This window comes from Thalassophryne amazonica, chromosome 11, assembly GCF_902500255.1.
Source record: "Thalassophryne amazonica chromosome 11, fThaAma1.1, whole genome shotgun sequence".
NCBI classification, from domain to species: Eukaryota; Metazoa; Chordata; class Actinopteri; order Batrachoidiformes; family Batrachoididae; genus Thalassophryne; species Thalassophryne amazonica.
In genome coordinates, this window is record NC_047113.1 from 80,266,749 (window position 1) to 80,281,469 (window position 14,721).

A 14,721-nucleotide genomic window follows, 5' to 3' on the forward strand; every position below is an offset into this window, starting at 1 on the left:
CCGACGAGAGATGAGCCGCGTCCCACACGGCTTCCACCACCAACGGCCTGAAGAACACCGGAGCCGCCAAGTCCCGAGTCCCCAGGTGGCCTCTGTCTTCGGCTGTCGACCCTGGTACTGCTGGCAGAAAACAAAGACAGGATGGATGAGTGTGAATTCGCACACTCAGTAATCCACAGTCTGCACTCAGTTAGGAGGGAGCACCTCCACCTCCAATCACACACTCGTGCAGCTCCTGTTTAACCACTTATCTGGTTTGGGGTGTGAGGCGAAGCCGTCGCTGATCACACCAAACGCCAATCCCACAGATAAGGCAAACACCACAGGATAACGGCTGCAAAAGAAGTTCAGATTATTACTCAACGTTTCGAGTCAGCAGAGAAAATTACCTCTTCGTGATTTCTCGGCGGGGAGGTGGAGTTGCAGTCCGGCTCATGTAGTGGTGTAGATGAGTGACAGCTGGTGCGATGAGTGACAGCTGTCACTTCTTCTGGGTCTGGCGCCCTCTCGTGCTTGGAGCCCGCACTCCAAGCAGGGCGCCCTCTGGTGGTGGTGGGCCAGCAGTACCTCCTCTTCAGCGGCCCACATAACAGGACCCCCCCCTCAACGGGCGCCTCCTGGCGCCCGACCAGGCTTGTCCGGATGTCTCTTGTAAAAATCGGCCAGGAGGGCCGGGTCCAGGATGAAGCTCCTCTTCACCCAGGAGCGTTCTTCAGGTCCATACCCCTCCCAGTCCACCAGATATTGGAACCCCCGGCCCTTACGACGGACGTCCAGGAGCCTGCGGACTGTCCAAGCAGGCTCCCCGTCAATGAGCCGGGCAGGAGGCGGCATAGGTCCAGGAGCACAGAGGGGCGAGGTGTGGTGTGGCTTGAGGCGGGACACATGGAACACAGGGTGGATCTGCAGTGAAGCTGGGAGTTGGAGCTTCACTGCGGCCGGGTTGATGATCTTGAGGATTTTGAAGGGTCCAATAAATCTGTCCTTCAACTTCGGGGAGTCCACACAGAGAGGGCTGTCCTTTGTCGAAAGCCATACCTCCTACCCGGGCTGGTATGTGGGGGCCGGGGAACGCCGGCGGTCCGCATGGGTCTTGGCCCTCGTCCGGGCCTTTAACAGGGCAAAGCGGGCAGTCCGCCACACCCGGCGGCACCTCCTGAGGTGGGCCTGGACCGAGGGCACACCGACCTCTCCCTCCACCAGCGGGAACAATGGGGGCTGGTACCCCAAACATGCCTCAAAAGGGGAGAGGCCGGTAGCAGACGAGACTTGGCTGTTATGGGCATACTCGATCCAGGCCAGATGGTGACTCCAGGCCGCCGGGTGCACGGAGGTGACGCAGCGAAGGGCCTGCTCCAACTCCTGGTTAGCCCGCTCTGCCTGGCCGTTTGTCTGGGGGTGGTACCCGGACGAGAGACTCACGGTGGCCCCCAGCTCCTTACAGAAACTCCTCCAAACCTGCGAAGAGAACTGGGGACCACGATCTGATACGATGTCCGATGGTATCCCATGCAGCCGCATGACGTGGTGGACCAGGAGGTCTGCCGTCTCCTGGGCCATCAGGAGCTTCGGGAGGGCCACGAAGTGGGCCGCCTTGGAGAACCGGTCCACTATCGTGAGAATGATGGTGTTGCCCTGGGACGGCGGGAGGCCCGTGATGAAGTCCAGGCCGATGTGAGACCAGGGGCGGTGAGGCACTGGCAGGGGTTGGAGGAGTCCAGAGGTCTTCCGATGGTCTACCTTGCCCCTGGCGCAGATGGTACAGGCCTGGACGTAGTCCCGAATGTCGGTTTCCAGTGACGCCCACCAGAGGCGCTGCTGGACCACTGCCACGGTCCTACGCACTCTGGGATGACAGGAGAGCTTGGATCCGTGACAGAAGTCCAATACGGCAGCTCTGGCCTCTGGTGGGACGTACATTCTGTTCTTGGGGCCGGTCCCCGGGTCCGGGCTCCTTGCCAGGGCCTCCCGGATGGTCTTCTCCACGTCCCAGGTGAGGGAGGCCACGACAGTGGACTCGGGGATGATGGTCTCGGTGGGGTTCGACAGCCCCGCCTTGGCTTCTTCTTTGTGCACCCGGGACAACGCATCCGATTTTTGTTTTTTGGTCCCGGGGCGGTACGTGATCCGGAAGTCAAAGCGCCCGAAGAACAGAGACCAACGGGCTTGCCTGGGGTTCAGCCGCTTGGCGGTCCGGATGTACTCCAGGTTCTGATGGTCCGTGAAAACCGTGAAAGGCAACGACGCCCCCTCCAGCAGGTGTCTCCACTCTTCAAGAGCCTCCTTCACCGCAAGGAGCTCCCGATTGCCGACGTCATAGTTCCGTTCAGCTGTGGTCAACCTGCGGGAAAAATAGGCACAAGGATGGAGAACCTTATCAGCCTCCACGCTCTGGGACAGCACGGCTCCTATCCTTGAGTCAGAGGCATCCACTTCCACTATGTACTGGCGATCAGGATCAGGCTGCACCAGAACTGGTGCAGTCGAGAACCGGCATTTCAACTCCTTGAACGCGGCTTTGCACTGATCCGACCAGGTGAAGGGGACCTTGGTGGAGGTCAGGGCAGTCAGGGGGCTAACTACCTGACTGTAGCCTTTAATGAACCTCCTGTAGAAATTTGCAAAGCCGAGGAACTGCTGCAGTTTCCTGCGGCTTGTTGGTTGGGGCCAATCTCTCACCGCCGCAACCTTGGCCGGATCAGGGGCGACGGAGTTGGAGGAGATGATGAACCCCAAGAAGGACAAAGAAGTGCGGTGGAACTCGCACTTCTCGCCCTTCACAAACAGCCGGTTCTCCAACAACCGCTGTAGGACCTGACGTACATGCTGGACATGGGTCTCAGGGTCCGGGGAAAAGATTCGTATATCGTCCAGATATACGAAGACGAACCAATGCAGGAAGTCCCGCAAGACGTCATTTACCAAAGCTTGGAACGTCGCGGAGGCGTTAGTGAGGCCGAACGGCATGACCAGGTACTCAAAGTGACCTAACGGGGTGTTAAATGCCATCTTCCACTCGTCTCCCTTCCGGATCCGAACCAGGTGGTACGCGTTTCTAAGATCCAATTTTGTGAAAATTTGGGCTCCATGCAGGGGCGTGAACACTGAATCCAACAGAGGTAACGGGTATCGGTTGTGAACCGTGATCTCGTTCAGCCCTCTGTAATCAATGCATGGACGGAGTCCACCGTCCTTTTTGCCCACAAAAAAGAAACCAGCACCCATCGGGGAGGTGGAGTTCCGGATCAGCCCGGCAGCTAAAGAGTCCCGGATGTAGGTCTCCATTGATTCGCGTTCTGGACGTGAGAGGTTGTACAACCTACTGGACGGGTACTCAGCGCCCGGGACCAAATCGATGGCACAATCGTACGGTCGGTGCGGGGGAAGAGTGAGCGCCAGATCTTTGCTGAAGACGTCAGCGAGATCGTGGTACTCCTTTGGCACCACCGATAGATTGGGGGGGACTTTAACCTCCTCATTAGCCGTCATGCCGGGAGGAACTGAGGATCCTAAACACTCCCGGTGGCAGGTTTCGCTCCACTGCATCACAACCCCGGACGGCCAATCTATCTGGGGATTGTGCTTCACCATCCACGGAAATCCCAAAATCACTCGGGAGGTAGAAGGTGTTACATGGAACACGATCTCCTCCCTGTGATTTCCAGACACAACCAAGGTCACAGGCTGTGTCTGATGTGTGATTAACGGAAGCAGGGTGCCATCTAGTGCTCGCACCTGCAATGGTGACGGCAGACCCACCAGGGGGAGCCCTACTTCCTTTGCCCATCTGCTATCCAGCAGATTCCCTTCCGACCCCGTGTCTACCAGTGCTGGGGCGTGAAGGGTTAGATCCCCACAAAGGATCGTTACTGGGATTCGTGCAGATTTGCGGGGTTTCCCCGCGTGCGTGTTATGGCCCACCCTTAGCCCAGTTTCTAAGGACGGGCGTTGTAGTTTGACCGTTTGGGGCAGTCCTTCTGCATATGCTCACAAGAGCCGCAGACAAAACACTCCCCGCGGGCTAGCCTCCTTTGTCTGACGTTTGTCTTTACTTTGGCCCTGCTCGTGTCCATAGCCTCCTCAGCAGGGGGAGCTGTAGCCACACGGAGCTCTCTGGCAGTGAAGCGTGGGGACGACGTCACCCTTTCGGAACCGGAAGGGGGAGGGACGGCTCATGCCCGGTCACGCCCCCCGGCCTGCTCCAGACGATGCTCATTCAAACGGTTGTCTAAGCGTATAACCAAATCGACAAGCCCGTCAAAATCCCGCGGTTCCTCCTTAGCCAGCAGGTGCTCCTTCAGGACCGGAGACAGTCCATTTACGAAGGCGGCGCGGAGCGCAACGTTATTCCAGCCGGACCTCGCTGCCACGATGCGGAAGTCGACTGCATACTCGGCTGCGCTGCGACGCCCGTCTCATTGACAGCAGCACGCTCGAAGCGGTCTCGCCTCTGTTGGGATGGTCAAAAACTTGTTTGAACTCCCGTACAAACCCAGCATAAGACGTTAGGAGCCGTGAATTCTGCTCCCAAAGCGCCATAGCCCAGGCGCGTGCCTCTCCTCGAAGCAGATTAATAACATAAGCCACCCGGCTGGCGTCTGACTTGTACATGACAGGACGCTGTGAAACGACGAGCGAACACTGCATGAGGAAGTCTGCGCACGTCTCAACACAGCCTCCGTACGGTTCCGGAGGGCTTATGTATGCTTCAGGGGACGGTGGGGGGGGGGGTCGTTGAACGACCAGTGGAACGTCTGTTACGGGCCCAGGACCAGCAAGAGGAGTGGCTGCAGCAGCGCCCTGATCGCGCTGCCACCCTGGCGGTGAGAGCCTCCACCCTCCGGTTAAGGAGAACATTCTGCTCGGTCACCAAATCCAGCCGAGCCGTGAAGGCGGTTAAAATCTGCTGCAGCTCACTCAACACGCCTCCCGCTGACGCCTGCGCTCCTGGCTCTTCCATTGGCCGTTCAAGCTCGGGTTGACGCCCCTCGGAATCCATGACGAATGCCGAGAAATCCTGTTGGGAAGGTGTCGTAGCACGGACCCACAACAAGGGGCGCAAAGGAATGGACAATGAATAAGCCAATAACTAACAATTTAATGTTGTGACAACACACAACTATAGTCAATTAACACCAGGTGACGTGTGGGCAGGCTCGAAGATAGAAGACCCCCGACGAGAGATGAGCCGCGTCCCACACGGCTTCCACCACCAACGGCCTGAAGAACACCGGAGCCGCCAAGTCCCGAGTCCCCAGGTGGCCTCTGTCTTCGGCTGTCGACCCTGGTACTGCTGGCAGAAAACAAAGACAGGATGGATGAGTGTGAATTCACACACTCAGTAATCCACAGTCTGCACTCAGTTAGGAGGGAGCACCTCCACCTCCAATCACACACTCGTTCAGCTCCTGTTTAACCACTTATCTGGTTTGGGGTGTGAGGCGAAGCCGTCGCTGATCACACCAAACGCCAATCCCACAGATAAGGCAAACACCACAGGATAACGGCTGCAAAAGAAGTTCAGATTATTACTCAACGTTTCGAGTCAGCAGAGAAAATTACCTCTTCGGTAGTTGATTTCTCGGCGGGGAGGTGGAGTTGCAGTCCGGCTTATGTAGTGGTGTAGATGAGTGACAGCTGTCACTTCTTCAGGGTCTGGCGCCCTCTCGTGCTTGGAGCCCGCACTCCAAGCAGGGCGCCCTCTGGTGGTGGTGGGCCAGCAGTACCTCCTCTTCAGCGGCCCACATAACACCCTCTTTACCAAAACTGGAGCTGCCAGACTAATCCTCTCTCTGTACAAGCTCCAACCGCAAGATGGCAGCATACAAAACACACCACTAAATTCTAAGAATGATAAACAGACAAGGTTCAAAAGTAAAGCCAAGTTAGTGCTTAGAAGCACAAAATCCACATTTGTGCATAACCAAACAGCACTTAGTTGAATTGTTCAAAATTAAACAAATGAGACAGTCCGAATAAGCACTTTGGCGGATTTGACTGGCATGACGTAACGCTCACCTTGTCCAATGCGAACAAGCATCGTTAACTGAAAACCGTGCAGTACAAACCGCTGTCATACTTTTTCTCATTTCTCCCATGTTTCGTCGTCTTTCAAGAAATGGGTAGCCTCTTTCATAGCCTCCCTCAGGTCAGTAAAAATCCTCGGTGCCTCGTTGTCTCGCCAGTAAACATGAAGCTTGGCAGGATAACGTAATATGTGTTTAATTCCCACCTTTCCACAGGGCATGCATTGTGCCACGGAAAGCACAACGTTGATTCACCACTTCGTTGGTGTAATCCGGGAACATCAGCCCTTTATATTCCATCGGCTGTTGTCTGCTGCGGTGTAGAATTAGTTCCTTCACCTGGAAATGATGAATGTGGGCCAGTATGGTACGGGGTTTTGCGCCTGCCGCTGGTTTAGGCTGTAAAGAGCGATGTGCACAGTCGATTTTCACCGGGTGTGGAAAATGCTCCTTGCCCAACAACTCCGGGATTAAGCAGGACACAAAGTCAGTAGGGCTTCCTTCCTCGGACCTTTCCTCAATGCCAACAATCTTTATATTCTGCCTGCGGGAGCGAGCCTCTAAATCTAGTATTTTGCCTTGGAGTTGATTAGCATGCTCTTCCAATTTTATACACTTGGCTTCAAGTTCCCCCATGCGCATATCAAGGGCGCTGGTAGCTTGCTCTTGGCCGGTCATGCGCTGCTGCAGGTCAGCCTGCGCTTCTAAAAGCGCCTGAAACTTAGTCTCAAAGGCATCGAAATGCTCATTAATCCCACGAGTGGTGTCAGACATATCCTTGCCAATCTCCTTGCACATTGCATAAGTATCAGTCGCTTGAGACTTAGAGGAGGATTCTTCCGCGCGGCTACTGCTACCGCTAGCATTAGCACTGCTAATCGTGCTAACGTAGCCTTTCATGGTCTTGATTTTACTTGAGGCGCTTGACTTCGCCATTGTTCACGGTCACGATGAGCACGGTTCATGTAAGGCAAATCACCAAAAAAAAAAAAAAAAATCTAAGCATGTAAGCAAATAAAACGTGGTGCAAACGCAGTTTGTCAAAGTTGCGTTCAGAGCACAAGCTAAACACGTCTACATCCTTTGAATGCGCACTAGCGCCCCCAACCAGGTGTGTTTTTAAATGTTTATTAGCCCAGTGGTCACGCCTTCTTGAGGGCGCCACCTTGTGGTATAGTATCCAGCAGCCTGGTCTTTCTGTTTACTGAACCAGCTGCAGAAGCAAAAGTGCATCTAAATACTGAACCCAGTGTGGACTGAAGTTGTCTGGAAGGTTAATTTGGATCCACATCTAAATGTCTTTTTGAGTATCTGGGTTGAGTTTTGGTAAATCGTCTCATCGCTGGGAAACCTGATCTGAACCTGACTGTGGTTGTGGGACAGGGAGGATCACTGTCAAGAAGAAGGTCACCTGCTGGAAGATTTCTGGTCCTTTGAGAGAGTTCAGGAGTTTTGGTCTGTGATGTCCAATTAATCTGAGAGATTTCAGGGACTGAGATTATTGTTTTAGATGAATGATGTAGAAATTGGGCTCAAACTTTGGATTCTTCTCACTGAGGGACTGTTCAATACAAGAATGAGGTGCTGAAACTGCTTTCAAGAGGAAGGTGGACACCATGAAGTTACTTCACATACAAGTTTAAACATTCTAGATTTGTGACAAACTAAAATGGTTCAAAAATATTTTTTTTTTCCATTTTAATAATTTGGATAAAATCCTACAGCTCGTAAAAAAAAAAATCTTATCTCCAAATATTAGAATATTCCATAGGAGCAATTTAACAAAAAGAACATAATACAGAAATGTGGAACATGTTAATGAATGAGTTCCTGTGTCAGTATGGTGGATGGGCTCAGTCTCTCCAGGTTGTTTTCATCGTTACCTTCAACTCCTCCAGATTGTTGGTCTGATGTCCACCCCGGACAATACCCCACAGACACTCTGAGGTCTCACCTACGGGTCCAATAATGTCCACTAGTACCACAGCCACCAGACCAGGTACTAGTGGTTCTGGTACTGTGAGCAGGTGCCAGGTCCTGCTGGAAAAATAAATCAGCATCTCCTTGAAGCTCATCAAAGAGACAGAAGCATGAATTTGGTGAACTGTGCTGAGACGCTGTGACGTCACGGCGTGATGCGTGGTGACTGGTTGGTTCGTCTGATCTGATGTCATAAAGAATGGAGATGTCACGAGGTGGACTAATCCGCTTCAAACTGTCTGTGCAGAATGAACTGTTCCGAGTACTTTCCCATCTTCCTGGTCCTCCTGTGGACGGCCGGAGTCTTCTTCAGCCAAGGTGACCTCAGTTTGATCTTTGATCAATCATTGTGATCTGTTTCACCTGCTTTGTTTGAACCAGTTTAAGCACAAAGTGAACTGGATCTGACTGATTTTAAAGTCTTCAGGTGTTTGAAATGAGTTCATTCTGAGAGTCCAGTTTAAAATTAGATTTAACAAAGTTAAGTCAGTCAGACGGGTTCAAATGGACTAATGTTCAAATAACTATTTTCTATTTTAACCTGCTTTATGTTTTACTGTCTCTGATCTTTGGGTTGTTTCCGCAGGTGCATCGTCGTGCTGTGGTTTGCTGTATTTATATGGACGCCTCCTTTACTTCAGACACTACTCAGAGTCAGCACAGGGACGGTAGGGGGCGCTGTTTGTTTGTCTCATTCTGTTACTGCAGTTTAGTTGTTGGAAACAATGAAGCTGATTATTATTTAAAACAAGATCTCATGCGAGATGGAAAACAACAAAAACAAATTATTTGCAAAAAAAATTGAGTTTGAACCTTGTGTTTAATTAACCTCCTTCTGGATTTGCAGCATGTTTGAAATAGAATGAATCATAAAAAATTTGAGTGTCTTTCGGTTGGTCACTATCTGAAAGTAGTGAGATAATCATGTTATCACGTGAACATCAGCAAATCGTCCAAACACTGCGATCAAACTTAATTTGAGACAGATTGAAAGGACTTCGAGGTGTTAATAGAATAAATAAAATCTGTTCATACTGCATCACCACCATCCAGAAGCTCCGCCCACTTCAAATCTGAGCTGGTTGGAAAAGTTGTCAAATAATTGGGGGAAAAAGTGTCTATTTATTTTGTATTAGGTCCAAAAGCCAGTGTGTCATATTTTCTTTGTTTTGTTGGGGGGTGCCTGTGGCATCCAGAGAGCATCTTCGAAGAGCTCCGTCTACACCACTGATTTCTGAGGAGACATAAATAGAAATCAATGTGGACATGATCAATGTTTTCAGGAGAGTTTCACCATAAATCTACTTTTTCCGTGCTGTTACATTTATTCAAACTCAGTCCTACATTTGTTCAGCCACTATTTGTCCAAGAGGATCAGACTGTTTATATAATAGACTTGAATGAATTTGTTCCTCCCAGTCCAGACAGAAAATATTACCATCAGTTTGTCAAACACACTGTCTAACACGACACGAGATACTAGTCTGATCCTTAATTCATTTCATTATGAAGTTAAAGATGGGAAATAATCAGGGGTGAAAGTGAGAGCTTCATACGCTCACATCATATTAAATATATTAATATTAAAGACAGCTCTTAACCCAACTGCAGTGCTGCTTTATGTTTCTCTGTGAAAATATAAAATAAAATAAATGGATAAAACAGCCACACCAGCTAGGGTGAAAGGAAGATTATTCAATAATTTTTCGACCAAGTTTAAAGAAATCTGAAAGCACTACACTGAAATATGGAGCATGTCATAGAGAAATGAATCTCATTCATGTATATTCTTATATTAGTAGAATATATAATGTCAAAGCGACTGTCATGTGACACACCAAATTGAGAGAAAAAACATTTCCATTCTATGCATTGACTCTTACAGAATATTTGAGGATGGAAAACCTGATGTGAAGAAAAAACCTGAGGCTAATTAAAAGGGATAAATTGAGATGTATGAAAGTGAGACTTCTAACTGAATCACTTAATGAATAGTGAGATATTTATCACGACAAAGCACTCAGGCAGTAAAACTGAAGTCACTACAGAAAACAGATTGACATAAAAAATCATTTTCTAACCTTTATTCAGTAATTTAATAATTTCCCCAAATCATTTGTATTACATATAATGTACACTTAAAGGGTCCCTGCCACGGTATGACATTTTTACATATTCTTGAAGAATAAAAAAAGCTTTTTCCACATGTTGTCTTTGTGACGGATGTGACATCATTCGAGTAAATGTGCCGCAGCGCGGCTGTTTACCAATACGGCAGACACGGACAGCGAAGGCATAGTGCGCGATTATAGAGAAGATTTCTCATGTGAACACAGTCAGCCGATGCCACTCGTGATCGAGTCTCGCTGTTCCAAGGAAATTTCTGCAGTCTTGGCGGAGATGCAATGTGGTGGCGAAAATCCTCAATGTGTCACACAGCTGGCTAGTTTCTCGATTGTGTGTTTGGATGCAGATGTCCTCAGAGTGGCACACTATGCCTACATGATGCTCCACAGTACGAGTAAGCACATGAAATAGTTAGAAAGTTTCATTTACATGGTTTATAGAAAAAAGTAAAAAAAAAATATTCATATACAAAAAGAATGAACTGTTGTTTTGAACATGAATCCATGCTATTTTTTGTTGCAGAAAGTATCGTCATATCGCGTATCAGCCATTTGTGCGGTTGTGCTGGGGACACTTGGGAAGGCACTGAAGGTTGCCACTACCAGCTTGTGTTGTATTCAAAATAAGGAGTACTTTTCATCACCATCAGCCGACTACACAGGCTTCCAGTTTCCTTCTCTGGAGTGAGGGGTTGGGCTCATCGGTGGTACCTGGTCCGCTTGCCAGCATCAGCCTCAGCTTTGTCCGTTCATGTTGGCTGCTCAGTGGGGGAGGTTCATTGGTGGGGATTTCTGGTCGGTTTGGTGTTTTGCAGATCTGAAGAACCTCTTTTGCTGTCGCTCACATAGACTGAATAAAATGGTTTTTAACAAATTGTAAAACACTTCTCATTTGAATGAAACAATGTTAAACATGTGAAATTGTATATTTATTCATTTTATCATGCTATATAAAAATATACAAATAATCTGTTTTGTTTTTTCATTTTCCACATATCACATGTTGGATATGTGGCTAACTTTCTCACTGTGAATGCTCATCTTTTCCACTAAGGAAAGTATATTCTGAACCTTGGTCTCTCTTGCTTTGTCTGCTTTTGTTGTCTTCCTGCATTTTCATTCAAATGAAGGGTTGCCACCAAAGTCCTAAAACAGAACTTAAAACAACATTAATAAAAACATTGCTTATATACATTAAAAAATGCTGTTTGAAAGTTAGGGTGTTATTGAGATAACATAGACAACTTACCTGCAAAGCTGACCCTGATATGAGTAGGAGACTTGATCACGAGTGGCATCGGCTGACTGTGTTCACATGAACACCTGGAAAAAAAAAAAAAAAACAGAACATTGACATTTTTGTGTTTTCCAAATATACATATGCATGTAAACTGAACAGCCTATTTTTTGTTCAGACTTATGTTCATTCTAAGTAGATTAGATGTGATACAATTTATGATTACAGATGTTCTGTATGTGTATTTTAGACAGGAAAGTCTCCATTTAGCATAAACATTTTTCTACAATATTATGCCTGATAAAATTTGACAACAGATATAGAAGTAAAAATTTTTTTTATTTAAAAATCTTTCCCCCCATCCCATTTGGGTCTACAGCTTTTCAGATAAAGATTTGCAATCATTTGCTTTGAATAAAAAGTGAAGAATTAGCAATCACAAGAAACTGACTTATAAATGATTAAATATATACAGAATGTACAGAAACTTTATTTTCAGTGATTTTAGAACAAACTCCTGAATTTAAGCACGCTGTGCTGCTCAAATAATTTTTTTTCATACACAAACACACCGTGCCAGGAATAAATGATCATTTACAACCCCTGGCAAAAATTATGGAATCACCGGCCTCGGAGGATGTTCATTCAGTTGTTTAATTTCGTAGAAAAAAAGCAGATCACAGACATGACACAAAACTAAAGTCATTTTAAATGGCAACTTTCTGGCTTTAAGAAACACTATAAGAAATCAGGAAAAAAAATTGTTGCAGTCAGTAACGGTTACTTTTTTAGACCAAGCAGAGGGAAAAAAATATGGACTCACTCAATTCTGAGGAATAAATTATGGAATCACCCTGTAAAGTTTCATCCCCAAAACTAACACCTGCATCAAATCAGATCTGCTCGTTAGTCTGCATCTAAAAAGGAGTGATCACACCTTGGAGAGCTGTTGCACCAAGTGACTGACATGAATCATGGCTCCAACACGAGAGATGTCATTTGAAACAAAGGAGAGGATTATCAAAATCTTAAGAGGGTAAATCATCACGCAATGTTGCAAAAGATGTTGGTTGTTCACAGTCAGCTGTGTCTAAACTCTGGACCAAATACAACAACATGGGAAGGTTGTTAAAGGCAAACATACTGGTAGACCAAGGAAGACATCAAAGCGTCAAGGCAGAAAACTTAAAGCAATATGTCTCAAAAATCGAAAATGCACAACAAAACAAATGAGGAACGAATGGGAGGAAGCTGGAGTCAACATCTGTGACCGAACTGTAAGAAACCGCCTAAAGGAAATGGGATTTACATACAGAAAAGCTAAATGAAAGCCATCATTAACACCTAACACCATTTTTCAAGATGATAATGCATCTTGCCATAGAGCAAAAACTGTGAAAACATTCCTTGCAAAAAGACACATAGGGTCAATGTCATGGCCTGCAAATAGTCCGGATTTTAATCCAATTGAAAAATCTTTGGTGGAAGTTGAAGAAAATGGTCCATGACAAGGCTCCAACCTGCAAAGCTGATCTGGCAACAGCAATCAGAGAAAGTTGGAGCCAGACTGATGAAGAGTACTGTTTGTCACTCATTAAGTCCATGCCTCAGAGACTGCAAGCTGTTATAAAAGCCAGAGGTGGTGCAACAAAATACTAGTGATGTGTTGGAGCGTTCTTTTGTTTTTCATGATTCCATAATTTTTTCCTCAGAATTGAGTGATTCCATATTTTTTTCCCTCTGCTTGGTCTAAAAAAGTAACCGTTACTGACTTCCACAATTTTTTTTCATGATTTCTTATAGTGTTTCTTAAAGCCAGAAAGTTGCCATTTGAAATGACTTTAGTTTTGTGTCATGTCTGTGATCTTCTTTTTTTTCTACAAAATTAAACAACTGAATGAACATCCTCCGAGGCCGGTGATTCCATCATTTTTGCCAGGGTATAAGAAAAGGTGGTGAGTGAACAAACCATTCTGTATCGTCCTCCTCAACGCTGCTATTGTGAGCTGACAGCTGTGCTTCATCCTCTTTCTGTCGCGTTCGGCTGGAACATACACGGTTTGGAGCTGCTCATTATTTACATCGTTAATATCTTCATCAGAAACTTCCTCATCTTCTAAAAAACAAATCATCTTCAAAAACAATCGATATGTCACTTAAATCTTCGCTACAATCACTGTCTGCCGTGTTGGTAAACAGAGCCGCGCTGCGACACATTTACTCGCATGACATTACATCCGTTGCAGCGAAAAAGTAGGTCAACTCGGAGGCGGTAAATTAAAATTCTCAGATGGGTAACGAAACGTCTAAATCCTTGTTCAGTGTAATTTTATGGTAAAAAACAAAAACAAAGACAACATGTGGAAAAAGCTTTTTTTATTCTTCAAGAATATGTAAAAATGTCATGGCGTGGCAGGGACCCTTTAAAGCTCACTCCACAATTTATTATTATTTACTTAACCTTTATTTAACCAGCTGATAGTCGTTTGTCAGCTTGTCGCAGCATCTGAACACTGCACAAAACAGTGTTTTCAGATCACTTTAACCCAAGTTTAAGTCAGCAAACAATTTATTTCTGTTTAATCTAATGACTGATAACGTGGAATAACTCTTAGCAAGGTGGCAGCTGCTGGCAACAGCTCACAGGCTGCATCCGCCATCTAGTGGATTAAATAGAAATTGATGGTCTACACATTATGGGACGTTGACCAGCCAGTCAGGTTGCTTTTTCTCCATAACTAATGACTTTTTGTCCCTTCACTCAGTTTGTTTTTAAAAGCTAAAGCGGTGTACTTTTCAGAGCTGACCTCCGATCAAACTTAACAGACGACAAGCAGAAAATAGTATACAAATAATGAATGTTTATGAGTTCAATGGTACGAATATGGCAGCACGGTGGCTTAGTGGTTAGCACTGTTGCCTCACAGCGAGAAGGTCGTTGGTTCAATTCCCGTGGCCTTTCTGTGTGGAGTTTGCATGTTCTCCCCGTGTTTGCATGGGTTTCCTCTGAGTGCTCCGGTTTCCTCCCACATCCAAAGACATGCGGGTTAGGTGGATTGGGATCTTTAAATTGTCCGTAGGTGTGTGTAGGTGTGTCTGTGTTTGTTTGTCTGTTTGTGGCCCTGCGACAGACTGGCGTCCTGTCCTGTGTGTACCCCGCCTCGCGCTCTATGACTGCTGGGATAGGCTCCAGCCCCCCGCGACCCTTAATTGGACTAAGCGGTAGAAGATGAATGAATGGTACGAATATTTCATGAGGTGAAAGCTAGAACATACCATTCAACAAGGTGAAAGTTGAATGGTATGTTCCAGCTTTCACCTCATGAAATATTCGTACCATTGAAAGAATGTA

The 14,721-nt window shown here is 46.9% G+C and overlaps 1 protein-coding gene across 1 annotated transcript in view; it reads left to right on the forward strand.

Moving 5' to 3' along the window:
• Window positions 1-14,721, forward strand: part of ltc4s (leukotriene C4 synthase) — a 33,623-nt gene that overhangs the window by 12,647 nt on the left and 6,255 nt on the right. The window contains exons 4-5 of the mRNA XM_034180962.1: window positions 8,254-8,324; window positions 8,593-8,674. Of these exons, the coding sequence (XP_034036853.1) occupies window positions 8,254-8,324; window positions 8,593-8,674 (153 nt within the window). The remainder of the gene's footprint in view (window positions 1-8,253; window positions 8,325-8,592; window positions 8,675-14,721) is intronic.